Source organism: Plecotus auritus, assembly GCF_963455305.1.
Source record: "Plecotus auritus genome assembly, chromosome: 7".
NCBI classification, from domain to species: domain Eukaryota; kingdom Metazoa; phylum Chordata; class Mammalia; order Chiroptera; family Vespertilionidae; genus Plecotus; species Plecotus auritus.
Window position 1 is genome coordinate 15,372,181 of NC_137774.1, and position 23,221 is coordinate 15,395,401.

The 23,221-nt window shown below is 40.8% G+C and overlaps 1 protein-coding gene and 1 pseudogene across 14 annotated transcripts in view; one reads left to right on the plus strand and one right to left on the minus strand.

Annotated features, from left to right (window-relative positions):
• GPATCH8 (G-patch domain containing 8) overlaps positions 1–17,104 on the plus strand; it is a 76,976-nt gene extending 59,872 nt beyond the window's left edge. For all 13 annotated transcript variants that reach the window (XM_080682069.1, XM_080682074.1, XM_080682072.1 and 10 more), the window contains 2 exons: positions 8,635–8,765; positions 12,852–17,104. In XM_080682069.1, coding sequence (XP_080538195.1) covers positions 8,635–8,765; positions 12,852–16,743 — 4,023 coding nt within the window. In that variant the 3' untranslated portion in view covers positions 16,744–17,104. The remainder of the gene's footprint in view (positions 1–8,634; positions 8,766–12,851) is intronic.
• LOC308255121 (deoxyuridine 5'-triphosphate nucleotidohydrolase-like) lies at positions 9,519–10,236 on the minus strand (annotated as a pseudogene). Its single transcript has one exon. The product of its transcript is annotated as a deoxyuridine 5'-triphosphate nucleotidohydrolase-like (transcript).
• Positions 17,105–23,221: the final 6,117 nt, after the last annotated feature.

Below are 23,221 nucleotides of genomic sequence, written 5' to 3' on the forward strand. Positions count from 1 at the left end.
TCAGGAACAAAAGCACATCAAAACCAGTTTTACCTCTGGCAAGCCACTGCAGCTCTAAATAAATACACGGACTGTGTTCCTCTTTCAGTGGTACTTTGATATTCAATTGGGGGTGGAAGGGAACAACACAAAACACCAAGGCAAGAGAAAATTTTAAAGCTGAAATAGAAAGTAGCCAAACCACTAAGATCATATGCCAATGAAGATATTCCATAGATACTCTATATTTTGGGTCTTTATAGAAAGTTTATCCTTAGAAAACCATAAATTACTATAAAGATGTGAAATAGGTTAAGAAAATTGTATAGTATTTATGAATCCCAAAGCTTCATAAAAGTTGACTTAAACAGCACAATTTACCTCTCGAGATTATACTTTGAAAAGCAAAGCAATTGTGAAGAGAAGTATACATCTTAAAACTTCAGCATCTTGTAAGTTGTGTTGTTGTTTTTAATATGTTTTTATTTCAGAGGGGGAGGGAGAGGGAGAGAGAGACATCAATGATGAGAGAGAATCATTAATCGGCTGCCTCCTGCATACCCCACACTGGGGATCGAGCCTGCAACCCAGGCATGTGCCCTGACTGAGAATCAAACCGTTACCTCCTGGTTAATAGGTTGGTGCTCAACTGCTGAGCCACGCTGGGTGGGTAAGCATGTTTTAGTTTTAATAACCTATAGCGGAGAGATTAAAGTTTTACGTTCGGTGATACTTTGTACCACTCTGGATGCCATTTCTTTGGGAATGTTTTGCTTAATAAAAGAATTTACGTCCTTTGGCCTGTCTTCTAAAAATTGAGCATATTTAGGCTTTTCACCTGTTCAATCTTACCACCTCTGCTTTTGTTGGGAATACACGTCTTACACCCAGTTATCACAGCCTTGGAAAACTCTGCATCTGTTTAGGGAAGCTCTCTGCTTTTGTGAGCCGAAATAACCCTAAAACAGACCTTCTTAAGAGCTAAGGTTGCTGGTAAAATCCTGTATTCTCTCACTATGTATGTCTCACTCTGTCCATCTTGGCACACAATCCAGATTTGAGTAAAAATGATTTTACCTTATTTAGGTTCTTGGAAATCGAGTCCTTAAGCAAAACAACATTAAACCAATTTTACCAGAGGCTATAATATAAACAAGCTAAGTTTCTATAGCATATTTCTTGTCACAAAAACATCACCAAACTTAAACATGGAAATAAATGTAAGAGTTATACATACATTTAAGAAAGATTAATAAAAACAAGTGAGATAATTGTTTTTCACCCTGGTTTGAAGGTAATCAGAGTCTCTCCCAAGGCCAGGATATCCTTCCATTGTAGCGTGCACCCATACAACACCCTCACACTCACTCAGATAGGGACTGTATAGACACACAAATTCATCTTCTAGTGTGGGAGGAAACGAGTATCCAGAAAGAAAAACAAAACAAAACATGTAGACATGGGGAGAATGTGCAAACTACAGACAGTAGCCCATGCTGGGAATTAATTTTTCTTTTCTTTTTTTCCCCCCTCTCATTAACTTTATAATGAAACTACAATATTCAAGGACCTGCTTATATTTATCAGTGTTGCACAGTGGTGGAGATTCTAGGCTAAGGCTGTATGTTGTATTGTCAGAAAAGTTAAATCAACTTAAGGAATAATGAGAAGTTTATGAATGACAATGCTGAAAAGAGCTTTGAACTGGCATGCTGCTGCCCCATTTGCTTTGAGCTCAAGCAGCTCTTATGAATTATAATCCTTCAAATTTTACATAGAGGGCAAATATTTGCCTCCAGATAGGACCTAGAGGGCTATGTAGATATACTTAAAACTCATTATCCACAGCCCTGGCTTGTTTGGCTCAGTGGATAGAGAGTCAGCCTGTGGAGTGAAGGGTCCCAGGTTTGATTCCTGCAAGGGCACATGCCCAGGTTGTGGCTTGATTCCCAGTAGGAGGCATGCAGGAGGTGGCTGATCAATGATTCTCTCTCATCATTGAAATTTCTATCTCTCCCTCTCCCTTCCTCTCTGAAATCAATAAAAATATATCTTAAATAAAAACCTTGTTATCCACAAAAACACAATGGCATACCATTTCACATGTACTAGGATGTCTAAGTGTTGGAGAGGATATGGGAAAATTGGAACTCTCCTACATTGTTAATGGGGTTGGAAAATAGTTTGGCAATTCCTCAAAATGTTAAATATAAAGTTACCATATGGCCAGTATATACCCAGTAGAAATGAAAATATATTTCCACACAAAAACTTGTAACAAGATTGTCCATAGCTGCTTTATTCATAATAGCCAAAAAGTGGAAACAATCCATCCATCAACTGATGAATGGATAAACAAAGTGATATTCCCCTGCAATGGAATATTATTCAGCACTTAAAAAGAATGACTTACTGATAAGTCCATGATGCACAAACCTTGAAAATATTATGCTAAGTAAAAGAAGCCAGTCATAAAGATGCTCATATTGTATTATTTAATCTGTATGAAATGTCTAGAATAAGCAAATCTATATGGAATGTAGGTTAGGTTTCCAGGGCCTGGGTGGAAAGAGACAACGGGGAATGACTGCTAATGAGTATGGGGTTTCTTTTGAGGTAATGGGAATGTTCTAAAATTAGATAGTGGTGGTGATTGCACAACTATGTACTATTCCCACCAAATTTTACACTTTAAATGGGTGAATTTTATGGTATGTGGATTATATTCCAATAAAATTATCTTTAAAACCTCATTTTTCCAGCTTAAATGTGTGTGTGTAAAATAAAGCAGGCACACCTGGTATTAAAGAATATGCCATACATTTAAGGCCTTTTGCTGAACTCCTGAGCGTAACAAAGCAAGCATTACACAGTGATTTTTGTGACAATTTGATATTCACCAAATAATATTAAGAGTCATAGTGTTACAAAATAACTGGACATAAAATGTAAGTATTGCCCTAAATGACTAATTAGTACTACTCTTAAAAGAATGTATACTTTTTCCCTCTGATTTTTTTCAGTATCTGTAATCAACATTAGTGTTTCGTGTTTTTTTTTTGTTACCAAACATTCCGTTTTCTGTGTTACTGAATAAAATTCATTTTCACCACTTACTGATATGCATGGGCTAAAAGAAAGAATTTACATCTATCTAGTAATTTGGACTTCTTGATCATTGAACTATATATATTCTTCCTTCTCTGAATACTTGAATGCTGAAACTTTGTGTTCTCTCCTGGTGTTTTCCCTCTCTCGCCACATAGTGATGTTCTGGATGGTCTCATCCAGAGGCATCAAACACAGACTTGAATCAGAATAACCTGGCCAAGTAACAACTACAGTATGATTACTCCAGTTTGGGAGAGGAAATCACATTAATATTATGTTATGAGAGTGAAGCAGGAAACAGTGGGGAGATGAGGACATGGATTTGGGATATGCAGGATTGTTAACGTAAAGGAAAGGAAGTGGTTGAGGTTCAGAAAAGGCCAGATTATGCTTAGCCAGAAAAAGATTGAGGTGCTTCATACAACCACCCCTTCTTTACTCACTGTTTCCCATTTCTGTTTATAACCAAAAAATAATACATAAAAGTATATGTATATGTTTCCTCTCCCAACTCATTTTAAAACTGAACATTTGATAAATGTTTATTGAGCATTTCTTGTGCCATAGACAATGGTGTGTGTATTGCAGAGTTAGTAAAAAAGGAAGTCCCTGTTCTGGGACAGTAGGGTTGCTTTCTAGTAAGAGAAAGATAATCCTTTGACCCTTAAGAGACAAAATCAGGTTTTCTCTTTAAAGTTGAGTAAATATTAGAACATAGGAATTTAAGTGGCAATAGGAAATACTCTCTACCTATTTTTTGATGCCTGCAATTTTTTTCAGATGGAAACAATTGTTTTTATTTTTTAAATTGAGATAACAGGTGTAAAATACTTGTGAAAGATTTATTCCTAGTAAAGTATACTCAATAAACTTGTAGCATCAAATTTTGTTTTGATAGAGGAAAGAAGAGTAGCATCAAAAGATAACAAAAAATATTTTATTAGACTCAGACCTTTATATTTTGTTAGGGAAAGCTGTATAGAAGTATCTTTATCTCATTCATTCCCCACTTAAACACAGTGCCATTCCTTGCTATTGACATTCTACATTATTGATGATGTGGGCAAATTTATCACCCACATTAAAAACCTGATACGATTTACCAGATTCGAATTTCCCCTTTTAATTTGTTTATACTTGGGTAGTGGAGCAGGAGTTTGTTTCTGAAATAGACTTTTTTTTTTCTGCCAACACAGTGCTATTTAGCTGTGTTTAAAGAACAGAAATGTTATTTACATTTGAAGTGGTCTTTAGCCCAAATAACCATAATTATTAGGTAGATGGGTATTCCAAGCACTGGTTGGTTGTTAAGGTCTTCCCTCTACTGGTCTTTTGAGAAATTTAGTGGAAACCCCTGCTACCATGTGATTGAGAATCCATGAGAAATGTTTCTTCCCTTTGTCCTCTATGCCACAAAGGTATACTTAGAAACATGCTATTGTTTTTTTGTTTTGTTTGTTTGTTTTTTCAGGAAAACAGGATCTTCAAAACTTTTCATTTGAATGGGGTCCAGTCTCCTTTTCTTGAATCAAATATTTTCCAGCTAAAAATATGTTATTTGGCTTAACTTGTTATAAATAATCATTAATAGTTAAAGAAATAAGCAAATTTATCAGCAGTTCTTCAGGAAGTATACTTTATAATTTTAGAGATAAGGGCATATATTGGCTTTGTAATATGCTTAAATGATTAATTATACCATTCAGATTAGACTGTATCCCAGTTTGGAGTCTAACTTGAACTTTTGTTTAAGATATAGAATTTGTTCAGCCTTTGAAAAGAGTTTTGGATTGATGGTACATCTATAGTTTTGTTCTCTTTACATGAGCTCTTTCTCTTTAATAGATGAGTTGCTTTTCTAGTCACACCTTGAAGAAGTTATATGAAGTTGTAATTCTCTTTAAAACTTAAGAGGAAAGTAAAAGTACAATCACAGAGAGAATTTCATATGGAAATTCAGTGGCAAGTAAGCCAGGCTTGGTAGCCTTTTGGAATAAAACAGGCATCTTTGAAAAACCTGACTCTAAATTAGGGTCTCTCTCTCTCTCTCTCTCTCTCTCTCTCTCTCTCTCTCTCTCTCTCTCTTTCTCTCTCTCTCTCTCTCTTTTGTCAATAGTGGAACAATCCACCCTTTCTACTTGCAAAGGAGGAACAGAAAGTGACTATATTTCTTTAGGGCATTTACAAAGAGTTTTCTTCACCTTAAGAAGAAACTGAATAAAATAGGTTTTGTATCTTTTTATAAAAAATACTTTTTACTTAGGAAATTGAGAAGTTTCTGGTTAGGATCTTTTTTGGCATTTGGCCCAGTTCTGTTCAGAAGGAAAAGGACTTAAAATTTTAGACTTTTTGATTCTCTAAAGAATGAAACTCCTTATGATATGAGAGTAATAACTAGGAAAACCTTATATATAACCTGAATCATGTCCCTACTAGAGATATGAAAACATTTCATAATAAAAATTTCCTACATATGGTAAAAAATTATATGGGGAAAAGACAAGGATCCAATGTTTAAGCCAAATTATTCGCCAACTACTTACACCTTTTGTAGACTTAGTATTGTTCTGTGTACTTCAAGGTTGATTATAAAGATAACCCTAGTCCTTGCCCAAATAAAGATGAGGGGGAGAGTCAATATTGTGCTTTACACTTACTTCGACAATCTCATAAATCTGCTAGATAGCCCTCTTTTTCTAATGAGGGAACTAGAGTTCAAAAAAGGTGAAACCACTTGGCTAGTAATTAATGGATTTGAACCTAACTTTTCGACTCTGAAACTTACATACCACCTTTCTGAAAGGTAGGCATAAGTATAGTCAGAGCAAGGTATGTTGGTTGCTAGATGAGTGTTAGCACAAAGTGCTAATAAGACAGTTCAGAAAGAAGAAAAATCCAGTCTTATGAGCGATCAGTAGAGACTTTGGGAGGGATCATTTAGTTAGACCTTGAATAGAAAGGAAAAACTGGGTTAGGAATTCATTTTTATTATCAGAATGCCCTTATCTGAAAGAGACCTCAAATATATTTTGGGTTTGAAGCAGTTTCTAAGCCCTGTCTCTAAGGTTTGGGTTAGAATCCTAGGGTTCCCAATTCTACTTTTGAGACCCCAGACTTGACTATAAAGTTAGTAAAGGTGATAGGAGTATTTGCAGCACCCTATATAGTACCAGGATAGCTTTGCATAAAAGGTTATGCAATTTGGATTTGTTTTATTGACAGCATCTCATTTTCTTCCCTTCCTACCTCCAATTACGTCGTGGTAGGAATTTGAGGTAGAATATCGTCAGGATGATGTGGACATAGTCCTGTCCCCATCAGCTTCAAAGTCACGTGAAGTGGCTTCCTAAACACTTGGCTCCATGTACTATCTGACTTATCCTGGAGACTCCAGGCTTGGATAAAAATGCTCATTCTTTTATTTATTTTTACTTTAGAGAGAAACATCGATTTGTTTTTCCACTTATTTATGCATTTATTGGTTGATTCTTGTATGTGCCCTGACCGGGGATCAAACCCTCAATCTTGGCGTATTGGGACAACGCTCTAACCAACTGAGCTACCTGGCCAGGGCAAAATGCTCATTCTTTTAGACAGTGTCCTATAGTTTGAAATAACTCCTAAAAAGTGATGAAATGTTTGTAAGAGAAAAGGAAATGAATAGACACCCGTAGATTTTCCAGGCTTATTGGGTGGCTGAGAGAAAATAGCAGATATGAAAAAAGCATACATTCTTTTTAAATCTTAAGAGCCTGTTAAGTGTTTGGGGAAGGAAAAAAAACAACTAGATCTGACAGGCTCTAGTAATCATATAATAGTTCTGACAGGCTCTTTCTCTATGCTTCATTTTCTTCAGAAAGAGGAAATTGGAATCCATGTTTATTTAAAATAGGTGATCATCCGTCTTAAAGTGGTTTTTTATAAAAATCATAATTCTGGGCAACTAGCCTCAGTAAAACAATTTTGCCAGCTGTTGGTTACTTGAGCGTCCTCAAAATAAAGGTAAATGAAAATAATACTAACTGCTTTTAGACATCAGTGGCCTTTCCTTGAGTTCTATAACTATTTTTTCCTGAAAAAAATACAGTGCTTCCATTTATGTAAGAGGGATTGTTACTATGTCAAGTCTGTGTAAATGTACACATATATGTGTTGTACAGGTGCTTCCTTTCTTCCCACCCCTTTTAGAGTTGATGGCTTTGTCCCTGATTGTTCAGTATAATAGTTTGCAGATTCACTAAGAGAGCTTGTGTAGTAATGCTTGCTTTATTTTTTTTTCTCTTCCACTCTTGTTTTATTTTACTTTTTTTTTCTTTGTGATGTGACATTTTCAGCTGATGTATTGAAAGCAAATCCTTCTAATTTGGGAGCCCAGATCACAAGAGTGAGTTTTTCTACTAGTGTCTTTAGCTGTATATCTTTCTTTGTGTGTGTCTTTCCACCCTTTTCCCTTCCCAATTCAAAAATATTCAAAACACATTTCATAAATACTAGCTAAGAAAATTCCTCTGTCTGTTGAACATCATGACTTTCCACAAAGCAATGTCCACTTTATATTGGGTCAAATTCTTTTTCCCAATGCTGTTGTAAAAACATAGGCTATTGTATGTGTTTTGGTTTCTTTTGGTTTTAATATTATCTAGTGTGTTAAAAATAATTTTAATTCTGTCTTCATTGCAGATAGATATGTCTGGACTCTGTTACCAGTGTGTCATAGCACTGTTCTTTTTTGGTTCTTGTTCTTTTGTTTTAAGGAAAAATATATAATAGCTTCTGAGAATAAAAGATCCATTCTTTTATTAGGATTTTAAGTAATAAATTATTTGATTTATCTCTATTCTCCCTTCTCATCCCCTGGATGTTCCTCTCAGGGCCATGAAGCAATGAAAAGCTATACATATTACTGTCTAATTTCACCAGCCTGACCGGATGAAACAGGGTCGAACTGGTGAGCTCCGAACATGCTAGTAGCATTGGAAAATGGTTTGTTTGAAAGTCACAGGAAAACTGTTCATGCTAAAAGGAAATAATAGCACCTTTTTATGGTGAAATAAACGTATGCTTTCTCTTTGTTAGTTCTGATTCAAATAACCTCCCCATGTAAGCTGTACATTGCTTTTTTTAAGATCTTACACCTGGGTAACTTTCTGTACTAGTTTAACCCCTTTCTGTTTTCTTTGGCTTGTGTTATTACAATTTATCTCATGTTCTATTTGTCTGGTTTTGCATCCTGGAAGAGCAGGTGATTAAATAGTCCCTTTTCTTTCTTCCTAGTGTTCTAAAATTTGCTCATTGCTTCTGACATCATTTAAGTTTTCCCAATAAAGCAAATGGTATGCTGTTGTAATTAGAAATGCAGATACTACAAGTGTGTTACCCAAAATAATCAGCCATTGTGTTTTCTATTACCAGAAGAGAGTATAACAGTGTATTCTACACTAGCACTATAACCGTTGATTGAGGGTAAATTTTAAAGGCCTTGCTTTCAGGATCCCAAGTTACTCTAAATCACCCTCCCTCTGTTCCCTTCTTTTGTTAACCCAGAGATTGAAAGATCTCAAGCAGAGAGAGTTTGCTCGAAATGTTTCTTCAAGATCCCGCAAGGATGAGAAGAAACAGGAAAAAGCCCTTCGGCGTCTCCATGAGTTGGCAGAGCAAAGAAAACAAGCTGAATGGTGAGGACATTTTCCCTCAGAGGGTCTATGGATAATTATAATCCTTAAGATTTAAGAATTAAAATGCTTAAGTTTTTAATAGATCCCTCTTTCAACCTAAAAGCATATCTATACTTAGAGTATGATATACTGACTAAGAAGATGCTCACCTGAGGCCATATTCTACAATCTTTGTGACCTTAAATTATCTAACCTCTATGCCTCAGTTTCCTTATCTATAAGATGGAGATGGTAACAACAGTCTAATCTCTATAGTTGTGAAGAGTGATTAAGTTACTACATTAAAAGTGCTTATAAGAGTGTTTAGTACATATAAATTATGCTCAGTAAATTATGCAACTATTATTGTTCCTATCTCCAACATTCATTCTTATGAAAAACACATTTGTTACATTATTATTTTATAACTAAAAAGTACTGCAGCACAGATTCAAGTGTAGTAACTGCCTTTTTTTTTAAGAGAACAAGGAATAACTTTTTTTATTATCTTTTAGTTCATTTTACATAATTTGTATCTGTGAAAGAATTCAAATTTATTGAATAAAAGGCTTTGCTTATGATTTATAAAGCAAACCGAAGAATAAGTTGTTGAATGGGTAGCATTTAGTGAATTAAATAATACAGTTCTGGGGATCTATAATTGCTGTACATTTGATTGAAAACAAAACTATTAAGTTACCATGAGTATTTATACAACAACAAATGTAGAAAAACACAAAGAAGTTCAATGTGATCCCAACAGAATACCTTTTTCCTTGATCATGAGAGAACCAAATATTTTTAGAATCTAAAGCTGTTAAGTTTACAGAAGTGCAAAACACCAAACAAAAACTCTTTATTTCTCATTTTCTATTCTTGGCATAAATTTTAATTTTTTCCAGTAGAACCAAAACCTCCTGAGCCCCTTTCAGTATCACCCAAAACTTGAACTTCCTCTATTTCTGGATAAAAAATGCATTCACAAATGAGCTGTGCAATTCGGTCACCCTTTTTTACTTCAAATTTTTCTTTGCCCAAATTAAACAGTACAACACCAAGATTTCCTCTATAATCTTCATCTATAACACCAGCTCCTATGTCTGTAAAGTGTTTTGCAGCTAAGCCGGAACATGGAGCTACACTTCCATAGCACCCAGAAGGAAGAGCTATCTGAATGTCGGCTTTCACAAGGGTTTTCTCCATGGGTGGAATTGTGTAATCATAGGCACTGTACAGGTCGTAGCCCACAGCACAAGCGCGGACCCCTTGGTCGGGGCGGTGGCGTGCTCCGAGAGCCGCACGAAGCGGAGCCGCAAGCCGCCCTCCTCCGCGGGCCGGGGCTGCTTGCTGGGGGAGACAGCCAGTGTGTCTTCAGAGCACGGCATGGCAAGGCAGACCGCGGGCGGAGGCAGCCTAACTGCCTTTTAAGTACTATAAGTTAATACTAAACACTGTGAAACCTAGGGAATGCTCTAAGGTTCCTGCTTAACAGTTTGGGGTTGGTATTTTGCCTTGGGTGAAATTTTTTCCACTTAAGGCTGAATTTCTAAGCAATTAGACTTTGGGGACCCAGTCTTTAAGCATCTGAGGATTCATAAGGTATATGCTCAGTTAGAAGGTCTAGGCCCCCCATGTTTGTTTGTTTGTTTGGTTTGGGTTAAGTTGATGTTTTCTCCCTTTATTTTGTTATTTTTTTTCATCACCATTTGTCCCCCATATAACCTCTTCTACCCCCCTCTCATCCGTGCTTGTTTTGGTTTTATTTATTTATTTTTAATTGATTTCAGAAAGAGGAAGGGAGAGGGAGAGAGAGATAGAAAACTAAAACTGTGTCCTCCTGGTTCATGGATCAACACTCAACCACTGAGCCACACTGGCTGGGCCCCATATTTGTTTGTTTTTTTAAATATATTTTTATTGATTTCAGAGAGGGAGGGAGAGAGAGAAAGATAAAAACATCAGTGATGGAGAGAATCATTGAATCATTGATTGGCTGCCTCCTGCCACTAGGGATTGAGCCCACAACCCGGGCATGTGTGCCCTTCACCGGAATTGAACCCAGGACCCTTCAGTCTGCAGACCGACACTCTGTCCACTGAGCCAAACCAACTAGGGCCCCATGTTTATTTTTAATGGCTGACCAGGACCAAAGGAAGGAACTGGTTACAGTTAAAAGATAAACTGGTTGTTCCTATTAAAAGTTTACAGCCTAGTTCCTTGACTTACTAGGTTTATTTTTGTGTCTGGATCCTTTTTTACTTATTTGCTTCTCTTATGTTTTGGAGGCAGAAGGAAGGGAGAAAACACACATTAGTGTAAGTTTTGAAACAGAATTAACCTAATGTTGAGTTAAACTGTCTATAGATTGCTTCTTTGGCAGCTCTTTATGTAGTAAAACACATTCCTCTTGGACATGTTGCAAGGGTACCTCCTTAAAAAGTATGTAACAGCCAAAACCGGTTTGAGCGTCGGCCTGCGGACTGAAAGGTCCCGGGTTCGATTCCGGTCAAGGGCATGTACCTTGGTTGCGGCACGTCCCCAGTAGGAGGTGTGCAGGAGGCAGCTGATCGATGTTTCTCTCTCATCGATGTTTCTAACTCTCTATCCCTCTCCCTTCCACTCTGTAAAAAATCAATAAAATATATATTTAAAAAAAAAAAAAAAAGTATGTAACAGACCACTTTCTAGTTCAGGACATTTTTTAATACATGTTCTTCCTCAAAGGTGGCTTTTAGTTCTGTTTTACAAACAAACAGCTAAAAGATGACTGAGTAATCTCGGAGAATAAAACAAAGTTTTGAACCCTCATCAGGTATTTAATTATCCTAGGAGTAATGCATGATCCCATAGTAAGCATTACTGAAGTAACGTGGCAAAGACTAAGCAAATATCAAAATAAGTCCCCTTTTTATTCAGTTTGAGGTTTTCTTTGCTGTGTGGTAGGTTTTGTAACACAGTGTAAGTATCTATTGCTATCCAAATCTGTTGGGTTCCTATCTTCCGATAGCAAGGGATACCACATTATCCAAATATATTTGATTCCTGAGTTTAAGACAGCTAGTAGGTAGAGTTCAGATAACGCGGACTTCAAATAGATATCTAATGCTCTTCATTCTTCAATTTAGCTTGAGAGATGCCTTTATAGTTCACATACTATAAAAATTTCAGGCATACAGGGGTTTAAAATGGTGGCTTTGAGGCGGCTCAGTGTTCCTGTTTTCAAACCTAAGGAAGTCCTTAGTAGTATCGTGATCATTGTATGTAATGGCCAGAAAGAATCAAAACCAAAGCAGCTGGCCGGTGTAGCTCAGTGGTTGAGCATATACCTATGAACCAGGAGGTTATGGTTCAGTTCCCAGTCAAGGCACATGCCCAGATTGTGGGGTCAGTCCGCAATGGGGGGCGTGCAGTAGGCAGCTGATCAATGATTCCTATCATTGATGTTTCTAGCTCTCTCTCCCTCTCCCTTCCTCTGAAATCAATTTTTAAAAAAATATTTTTTTTTATAAGTATGCTTAGATGTGGGGCCCAGGAAATAGGCACAGACCCTTAGTTTCTAAAACAGACATACTAGCCACAGACTATGATAGAGTAGTAGCACTTTGGAGGTTTCTGATTATATTTAACTCAGAGAACATGCACATTTTAAAAAATGAAATTTGAAAGCAAAGAAAATTAGGGTGTTGTTTTTTTAGCTGAATAAAACCTTATGGATAAAGGTTCAGCCATACATTTGGTAACATACTGATGGGTAGGATGATACAATAAGAAATGAGCATGGATACAGGATGGGTAGATTTTATCAGAAGATAATGATAAAATATTTTAATTTTAGATACCTTAGGAAGAAATAGTAGTAACTGTCTAGTTTTAGAAATGTAGCTTGATAGATTAACAGTATGAGACTTTGCCTAACCTCACTGAGAGAGTTCTCTTCATTAGCATAAGGCTAGGGAATGATCACCACTCAGTGTCTTTTAGACCCACCTGTGAAGAATGATAGACCATGAGGTAAGTATTTTAGAAGACGTATGAAATGTACTCCTCAACCTGTGTTTTTTTTTATTGTTGTTCGTTTGTTTTTTATTTTTTTAAACCAATATGTAGTGCACCTGGAAGTGGTCCTATGTTCAGACCAACCACAGTGGCTGTAGATGAAGAAGGTGGAGATGATGATAAAGATGAATCAGCTACAAATAGTGGCATAAGTGTCTCTGCCACTTGTGGACTAGGATCTGAATTCTCCACAGATAAAGGAGGCCCTTTCACTGCAGTACAAATCACTAATACCACTGGACTGGCACAGGCTCCTGGGTTAGTCTCCCAAGGTGTCAGCTTTGGCATTAAGAATAATCTGGGTACCCCACTGCAAAAATTGGGAGTGTCATTTTCTTTTGCCAAGAAAGCTCCTGTCAAACTCGAATCAATAGCATCAGTTTTTAAGGACCACGCAGAGGAAGGGACCTCTGAAGATGGAACAAAAGCTGATGAGAAGGGTTCTGACCAAGGACTGCAGAAGGTGGGAGACTCTGATGCTAGTAGTAATCTTGATGGCAAAAAAGAGGACGAAGACCCTCAGGATGGAGGGTCCCTTGCCTCAACATTATCTAAGTTAAAAAGAATGAAGCGAGAAGAAGGAGCTGGGGCAACAGAGCCAGAGTATTACCACTACATCCCCCCAGCACACTGCAAAGTAAAACCTAATTTTCCCTTCCTCCTCTTTATGAGAGCTAGTGAACAAATGGAAGGTGATAATAATACACACACAAAGAATGCCCTAGAGAGCAAAAAAAGCAATTCTCCCAAGCCTAAACGCTTCAGCAAGGTGGCAGCAAGCCAAGGAGCAGAAAAGACTGTTAGTGAAATCTCGGAGCAGCAGGCGGAAACCAGTGTGGCTGAGCCCTCAGAACCTGGAAGCAAAGCTGAAACAAAGAAGGCTTCAGGAGGGGACATAAGTGAGCAGAGTTTAGAGAATCAGAGTCAGAAGTCTTCAGGTATCCAGATTTGTGAGTCTAACCCTTCTAAAGAAACCTCTCAGACCACCCCACCAGGGAAAGAAAGCCGTGAGGGACCCAAACATCCTACTGGTCCCTTCTTCCCAGTTTTGAGCAAAGACGAAAGCACTGCCCTACAGTGGCCATCAGAACTATTAATTTTCACCAAGGCAGAACCCTCCATTTCATACAGTTGTAACCCTTTATACTTTGACTTTAAACTTTCAAGGAACAAAGATGCCAGAGCTAAAGGGACAGAAAAACCAAAGGACATAGGAGGCTCCTCAAAGGACCATCTCCACAGCCTTGATCCTGGTGAGCCAAATAAAAGGAAGGAAGGAGGAGAGAAAGCAGAACATTCCTCAGGAGATAGAATGGATACACCTGCTTCAGGATCTTCCTGTCGTGGCCTGAATAAGCAGGAGCCTGGTGGCAACCATGGATCAGAAACAGAAGACACAGGGAGAAGCCTTCCTAGCAAGAAAGAACGACCTGGGAAGTCCCACCGACACAAAAAGAAAAAGAAACACAAAAAATCCAGCAAACACAAACGGAAACACAAGGCTGACCCAGAAGACAAAAGCTCTAAGGTGGAATCTGGGGAGAAGTCTAAGAAGCGCAAGAAACGGAAACGAAAGAAGAATAAGTCAGCCCCGGCAGATTCTGAACGGGGACCCAAACCAGAACCCCCTGGGAGTGGTAGCCCTGCACCACCAAGAAGACGGCGGCGAGCCCAAGATGATTCCCAGCGGAGATCCCTCCCAGGTGAAGAAGGGAGCAGTGGCAAGAAGGATGAAGGTGGAGGTGGTGGCAGCTCTCAGGATCATGGTGGGAGGAAACATAAAGGTGAACCTCCAACTTCATCCTGCCAGCGAAGAGCTAGCACCAAACGGAGCAGCCGGTCCAGCCATCGGAGTCGACCCAGCAGTGGAGATGAGGATAGTGATGATGTTTCATCACGCCGGCTGCACCAGAAGTCTCCATCCCAGTACAGTGAGGAGGAGGAGGAGGAGGAGGAGGAAGACTCAGGCAGTGAGCATTCCCATAGCCGCTCACGGTCTGGCCGGCGCCATTCCTCACACCGTTCCTCCCAGCGTTCTTACTCAAGTAGCTCAGAGGCTTCTTCAGACCAGAGCTGCTATAGTAGGCAGCACAGTTATTCTGATGACAGCTACAGTGACTATAGTGACCGGTCACGAAGGCACTCAAAGCGCTCCCATGACTCTGATGACTCAGACTACACCAGCTCCAAGCACCGGTCCAAACGGCACAAATACTCATCTTCTGATGACTATAGCCTCAGTTGCAGCCAGTCCCGAAGCCGGTCTCGGAGTCATACCAGAGACCGCTCAAGATCCCGGGGCCGCAGCCGCAGCAGTAGTTGCAGCCGCAGCCGGAGCAAACGGAGAAGCCGTAGTACCACAGCCCATAGTTGGCAGCGAAGCCGGAGCTATAGCCGGGACCGCAGCCGCAGCACCAGAAGCCCTTCCCAGAGATCAGGTTCTAGGAAAGGATCATGGGGTCACGAGAGCCCTGAGGAGAGGCGTTCTGGTCGTCGAGACTTCATTCGCTCTAAAATCTACCGCTCCCAGTCTCCTCATTATTTCCGATCAGGTCGGGGAGAAGGCCATGAGAAAAAGGAAGATGGCAGAGGAGATGATAGTAAAGGGACAGGCCTACCCTCTCAGAACAGCAATGTTGGCACAGGAAGGGGATCAGAGAGTGACTGCAGCCCTGAAGATAAGAACTCTCTCACTGCCAAACTTCTTCTGGAGAAGATCCAGTCAAGGAAAGTGGAGAGGAAACCCAGTGTAAGTGAGGAGGTGCTGGCCACCCCAAATAAAGCTGGGCTCAAGCTCAAGGACCCGCCACAAGGTTACTTTGGGCCCAAGCTCCCCCCCTCTCTTGGCAATAAGCCTGTCCTTCCACTGATAGGGAAACTCCCAGCTACCCGAAAGCCCAACACCAAGAAATGTGAAGAGTCTGGCTTAGAAAGAGGGGAAGAGCAAGAACAGTCAGAGACAGAAGAAGGGCCTCCAGGGAATAGTGATGCCCCATTTGGACATCAGTACCCCTCAGCGGAAACAGCTGGCTCCTTATCAGACCCACCTCCAGAAGAGCCAAAATCTGAAGAAGCTACTACTGCTAATCACCCTGTGGCTCCACTAGGCACCCCAGTGCACTCTGATTGCTATCCTGGGGACCCAACCATCTCCCATAACTACCTCCCTGACCCCAGCGATGGGGACACCCTAGAATCCTTGGATAGTGGCAGTCAACCAGGCCCTGTGGAATCTAGCTTGCTGCCAATAGTGCCAGAACTTGAGCACTTCTCCAGTTATGCACCTCCCAGTGGGGAGCCTAGTATTGAGTCAGCCGATGGGGCAGAGGATGCTTCCCTGGCCCCCCTGGAAAGCCAGCCCATCACCTTCACCCCCGAGGAGATGGAGAAGTACAGCAAACTCCAGCAGGCTGCACAGCAGCACATCCAGCAGCAGCTTCTAGCCAAGCAAGTAAAAGCCTTTCCAGCCTCTGCTGCCCTGGCCCCAGCCACTCCAGCCCTGCAGCCCATCCATATTCAGCAGCCGGCCACAGCCTCTGCCACCTCCATCACAACTGTTCAGCATGCCATCCTACAGCATCATGCCGCAGCAGCTGCTGCTGCCATTGGCATTCACCCCCACCCTCATCCCCAGCCACTTGCCCAAGTACATCATATTCCCCAGCCCCACCTGACACCCATTTCCTTGTCCCACCTCACTCACTCAATCATCCCTGGCCACCCTGCCACCTTTCTTGCTAGCCATCCCATTCACATCATTCCTGCCTCAGCCATCCATCCTGGACCCTTCACCTTCCACCCTGTCCCACATGCTGCCCTCTATCCTACCCTACTTGCCCCACGGCCTGCTGCAGCAGCTGCCACTGCCCTCCACCTTCACCCACTTCTTCACCCCATCTTCTCAGGTCAGGACCTGCAGCACCCCCCTGGCCATGGCACATGAGTTGGGGGAGGAGAGCCCAGGTAGGACCAGGGAAGGTGACCCATAAGTCTTCCCTTGGGGGTGTTGAGCCATTAATACCAGCAAGTAGAAGCTGGGATGGGCAGTGTCTGATAGCCAAAGAATTGAGTTTTGGCTTGCAGGGGTGGTTTTAGATTTGAGGTTTGCTTTGGGTTCACTATCAGGGATTTCCCCCCCCCCTTTCCTTATATCCCCCCCCTCCTGTATTTCTAGGCTAGGAAACACCAGTAAGTGCTACCCACCCCTCTGCAGCAACATTTCCAGATGGTCACGTTTATGTACACCCCTTCTCCCTCTACTGTTTAACCTCTGCTCTTCCCTTCTATAAATTTTAAAACATTTTCCTCCTCTCTGGCCGGCGGGTTGTCCATCTGATCCTGCCTTCTCAGTGTCTGTCCATATCTTGGTGACCTTGTGTTATCCTGGGTGAGGTGGAAAGGGAGTCAGACCTGGAATCAGATGCTACTCTGTTTTGGGATCCACTTCCCACATAAAGAGCCACACGTTTGGCACTGATGTCCTCGTGTCCCTCATCCCAGAAGAGACATCGGACTATCCCAGAAAAGAAGATCCCATCATGATTACAAGCTATGCGGAACACAGAGTTTCTCATGTGCTTCCCCAGAGAGGAGCTTGTATGTCTGAAGGGTGTATTTTCTTCTGTCATGTTGATGTTTCCTTCTTAATTTATAGGATTTTTTTAACGTAAAAAAATTGCACTGAACTCTATAAACGCAAATGCTGCTTTTTGTAGCTCATAAAAAAGGTTCCATATTTGTAGTATACTGCAATAATATTTTTTACATCTAGCTCTTTAAGTGATCCTTGTTCTGGTGGCTTTGTGTAAATATGTTTGCCTAGTTGAATTAAGAAACTAAAGGTTATAAGATGAAAGCAAAAAATAAAGTATTTGTTTTCTGCTAGATGCAAAAATGACTAAGCATGTATATTTTATCAAACTCATGTATTTTTTGAAGTTATGAACTATAAAAATGTTAGAGCAAAAAAGGAACATTGTTTAACATTTTTGCTGGGACAAAATATTCAGTAATTTGCATTAAGTGGTGCCCCAGCACTGGGATTTTTGAAGTAATGGGCATCACTCAGCGGGGGGGTTCAGAGGAATACTCATTTATGGCAGTCTCCTTCATATGCTTTGTTTTGTTGTTGTTTTTTACAGAGAAACAGGTGGGCCCACAGAGGAGGAAAACCTTCAAGAGCTTTATTTGAAAGCAGTGAGATTCAGAGTGATTGGGGGTTTCTGATGCCTTGTTCTAGGCAGTCCATTTGCCTTCCTAGTACTTAGCCTCCTCTGATAATCTTTTTTTTTTTTTAATGTGCCTTTTTGGTTAGCTAGAAACAAGTAGAAGTAGACTGGGGGATGGTAGAGTTCCGTTTTCTTCCTCCTCTTGTTGGGACATGAGCACATTTATAGATACTGCAAATTCTTTTGCTTCATAGTTTCCATACCTTCAGCCCAGTTTAGCTTAAGCAGTAAAGATTCCTTTTCTCTTCTGTGACACCATGGTACCTACCAGAGGAAATATCACCTCAGTTCCTCTTCGTTGTCTTGCTTTTCACCTAGGTTTTGAGCCCTAATTAACACACTGACCCAAAAGTATTTATATTGCAGTTCTCACCTTCTTTTGTGTAATTAGCAGATCCCTGTTTGACATTTCCCTGCCTATTCCTGTGGCTAGAATTGGTTGGGTGGTCATCTGACAGGAAAAACAAACCCTACTTACCTGGGCCAAGGCTCTGTGTTCTGCCTTTCTTCTCGGATTCCCAAATGAATAAGGTTTTGAGTTTATGAGAAGCAAGTGCTGGGCAAACAAGGCTCTTGACTGAGCCCCCTACCTGTTCAGTGCTCCTCACATGGTTCAGAAGCATCACTTTTTTGATAACTAGCACTGGAAAAATGAAATGTCTTTGATGTGAAGGGACTCATTTTTCTTTGCTTTCAGCCCATGTAAATAATTTAAATAATACAGTATTAACATTTTTGTGCTATTTCCCTTCCCATTAGCTTGTAGATTGAGCCATACTCTGGCTGCCTCTACCTTCCTGGGGGCAGTTTTCTTTAACTTTCAGAATAGTGATTTTAAAACTTTAAAAAAAAAGTAAAGAAAAACAAAATAGCCTGTCCTTCCTTACAAGCATAACAGATTGTATTTAACTTTATCGCATATGATAGAGATATATATGCTGTAAAATTAGGGAAAGGAACTTTCTAATAAACCAATGATTTGTGGAAACTTAGCAGAGTCTGTTGTGATTGTTGCCCCATCCATTCAAGTTGGGAAGGGATGGAGTTAAGGGTTACAAATAACATCTTGTTTGAAGTGATCAAGGGATAGACTCTTGAGAACCCATTTTTTATGATGTTTGGAATTGTGCTTCTCCAAGCTCAGGCTGCCCAAGTAGAGAGAGAAAATGGTGATGTGGGAGGGCGTATAGTGAAGTTTCTCAGTCTTAGGTAGGTGCTTTGGAATGTGCACCTCTTTTCCACTCTTTCCCACAAGAATCTTTTATTTCTGCCTTACCTCCTCTTAGGTATGTAATCTGTGTGTAATACAATGTATGGCATGTAGGTGCTCACTAAGTAAGTGGTTTTGGAATTTCTGAGTTTGATTTTTAGGATTTTGGATAAACTTCAGGGCAATGGAATTACAAGAGTCATCTGCCTGGCCTTTGCCCTCCAGATGTAGTTCTGTATACCAGAACCAGTCTTGAATTATTCTCCTCAACCCTTTAATGCCAGTACAGTATTTGAGAGCTACCTGGTGAAAGGAAATAGGCCTTGTTACTGAGCTGATAAAAGCCTCTGCTGTATCTAAAAATCACAAAAGGGAAAGTTTAGCATCAAAGCTAACCATAGATTTGCAGGGATAAATTAGTTTCCTCAGTCTTCCAGGAAGGAGGAGTACAGTGTCTATTTCTTTCCTACTCTCATAACAGCTGTGTTCTCCCCTTGACTGAGGAGAAGCTATTCAACATGAACCTTGCGTTGGATGCTCAGATCTGCCTATTTTCCTAAAATAGCAAAATTCCTGCCCAGAAAGAAAGGATGCTAAAAAATGAAAAGTAATGTGAGCAGGCAAGGTGTCAGTGAAAGAAGCAGACTGGCTTGTAGACAGAGTGCTATGTGCAGCTGCCTGCCTCAGCCACCTGGGCTTGCAACATGGACATGCCTCTTCTCTACCCTCAGTGACAAATCCAGGCCTGTCAGCCATTTCCATTCTTATTTACCAGAGACACCTTCACTTCCCCTTTATCAGCTCATATCTGAATGTTTGCCACATTTCCTGGCTGACCTCCCTGACTCAGGATATAATTCCCTGTCCCACATAAGCTTACTGGCTTTTCGGAATCTGAGTGCAGTTCATTTTGTGTTCACTGCTTCGCAATACAATTGTAAGTTCTGGGAGGACGGGGCTTGATTCTTATACTTCCTTTTTTTTCTTAATTCCTTAGAGTGTTTTACAGAGTTGAGCACATAGTAAACATTTTGATTATATGTCCAAGGAAGATTTGAGCAAAGTAAAATACTACTAACTGAGGATTATGCATCAGGGTTTAGAAAGGAAACCAAAGATAACAAAATGTTTTTCTTTATGTCCACATCACATAGCTCAGTGCCAGGCACAAAGTAGAAGTTCAATAATTGTGGACTAAATGAAGTCTTAACGGAATTTTGAGTTCATTGAGGGATTCTAGCTCTCTGGTGGCTGATGGGATGGAAAAGTGTGGAGCAGTGTGTCAGCAGCACTCCTGCCTACTATCTCAGAAAGGAGATTAACCCAGCTCTGAACCCAGAGGAACAGAATTCTTATAGAATACCACACTCCTCTCCCTTCCCAAATCTGATGCTCCACCTGTTTCCAATTTTAGTTACTGGTACCATTGTCCTACCAGCCAACAAGGCACCAAAGCTTCGAGTTACTTGACACTTCCCCACCACATCCTGTTACTGATTGTGTAATCTCTGCTGTCTCGTTCCTGCCATCTGTACCTGGGTTTAAGCCTCATCCATCACCTTTAACCAAGAGGATTGCAAGTTGCTCTCCATCTGATCTTCCCAGTAAGTTCTGCCTTTTCCAGTTCCTTCTATCCAGTCAGTGTAATCGTCCAAATCAGAGCACAATTAGTATATCTCTTACTGTCAGACTTGAAAAATCTTTATGATTCTCCATCTTCTCCAGATTAAAATTCAAATTCCTTTATAAGGCATTCAAGGACCTTGAGTTATTTGACCCCAGCCTTCCATTCCACCCTAATGCCCACTCTGTCCTCATGCCCCAGTCCACCCTAAGTCAACTACTTGCCCTTCCCTATAATTGACCTTTATGTCCTGCCACTCTTAAAGAGAGTTTCTAAAACTCCATTCTCTGACAAGCGTGTAATGAATAAGAACATGATTTTAGCCCTAGCCGGTTTGGCTCAGTGGATATGTCAGCCTGAGGACTGAGGCTTTCCAGTTTGATTCCGGTCAAGGGCACATGCCTGGGTTGCAGGCTAGATCCCCAGTAGAGGGCATGCAGTAGGCAGCTGGTCAATGATTCTCATAGATGTTTCTCTCTCCCTCTCCCTCTTTGAAATCAATAAAATATTTTTTTAAAAAACATGATTTTAGCCCTGGCCTGTTTGGTTCAGTGGATAGAACGTCAGACTGAAGAGTCCTGGTTTCAATTCCGGGCAAGGGCACATACCTCGGTTGCAGGCTTGATCTCCAGGGCACTTTCGGGAAGCAACCAATCAATATGTCTCACATCAATATTTCTCTCTGTCTCGCCCCCTCCCTTCCAACTCTGAAAATCAATCGGAAAAATATCCTCGGGTGAGGATTGACCAAGAAATAAATAAAATCCTTTAGAAACAAACATGAATTTAAGCACAAACGTGTTTGAATCCACACATTGGCCGTGTAAACTTGGGCAATTTGCCTAAAACTCTATGCCACAGTTTTGGCATTTATGAAATTGGCATAATAGTACCTATTTCATAGGAGTTGTTATGAGGAGCATATGATACAATGATTTCAGCTGGACATAGTCACCCTTTTCAAGGCATGCTTTACTCTTCCTCTGCTGCAGTTGTGTGTTCATGTCTTAAATCCCTCTTTAAAGATCCTTGGTAAGGGACCTTCGTATCCCTTGCTACTCAGTGCCTTGAACAGAATAAATACTTATTAAAAAACATTAGTGAAATGTGACTTAATTTGGGGCTACACAGTATACACCAGTAATTACAGTACCGCTCAATTGAGGACAGTGGGAAGGTGGTAGGTAAGTATAAAACTGAGTTAAGTATTCATTCTAATAGATGCATTACATGCCTACTATGGTCCTGGGACAGAAATCGGCAGTGAAGAAGGCCTGGACTGAAGTTTAAGGAACTTCCAGTAAGGGGCAGGATTTTGAGCTGTGTGCTGAGGTGGTGAATTAGGAGATTGCAAGATAAGATTATTGCATTTGATCAGAAAATATAGAGCAAAAGGAGAATGTGGCCATGTTCCTGTGCCCTGGCAGATCTTGAATTTCCTTCCTGAGAACCTGTTTTTGGGGGAGACATGTAGTGTCAATAAGACTTGGCACTCCTCTTGCTCACATCCACAGAAAATGGCCTTGCCTTTCTACTCAAAACTATTCCTTCTCTTTACACGTTTGCATCTTCCATGCTCAGTGCACGCTTCCATCCAGTCTCTTTCAGCAATACCTATTACAAGTTGGGCGCTCGGCTAGGCCCCAGGCTGCAGTAAAGAACCTTGCTCTCCAGGGATTCATGGACACAACACAGTGAATAGGCCCTGATAAACTGTGGGTTAATACCAGGTGCCAGCCTGAAGAGTGGAGGAGGCTTCCCATTGGCAATGACCCCACTAGAATCAGTTCTTGATGATTGGACAAGAGCTCTGTCACCAGAAAGAGTGAAGGAGCCTGCTTTCAACTGAACAACTGGTGAATAACAAAACCTATGAGCCAGAATACCCTGATCTGACTCCACTTTATCCCCGTCTCCCTTACCCCTTCGACCAAGATCCATTCACCCATCCCTTCCCCAGCCCTGGCTGCACTGCTTGACCACATTAAGACTTGACCTGAAATGGAGGAAGAGTGAGGAAGCTGCTGCACCAATATGACTGATGGAAGCTGCCCAAGGCCCTAAAAGGAAGTGGATAGGTGCCTTATCCAAGAGGATACAGCAGCCCAGGTCTTATCAGGAGCCAGCAGCTTCCTTACTCTTACCCGCACCGCTAACCAAGTCATTATGTGCCACAGTAGTGCAGGCAGCTGTGTGGGAGGAAGAGGGGCCATAGAACTGGGCTAGAGTGGAGGTGTACAGACCAGCTGCTCGTTCATGGTTTTACTATCCCAAGCAGAAAGCCATGATGGCTTAGACTTGCATGGTGGTAGTAGAAATGGCATGAAGATTCAAGAGACATAGTTGAGAGGCAGAACCA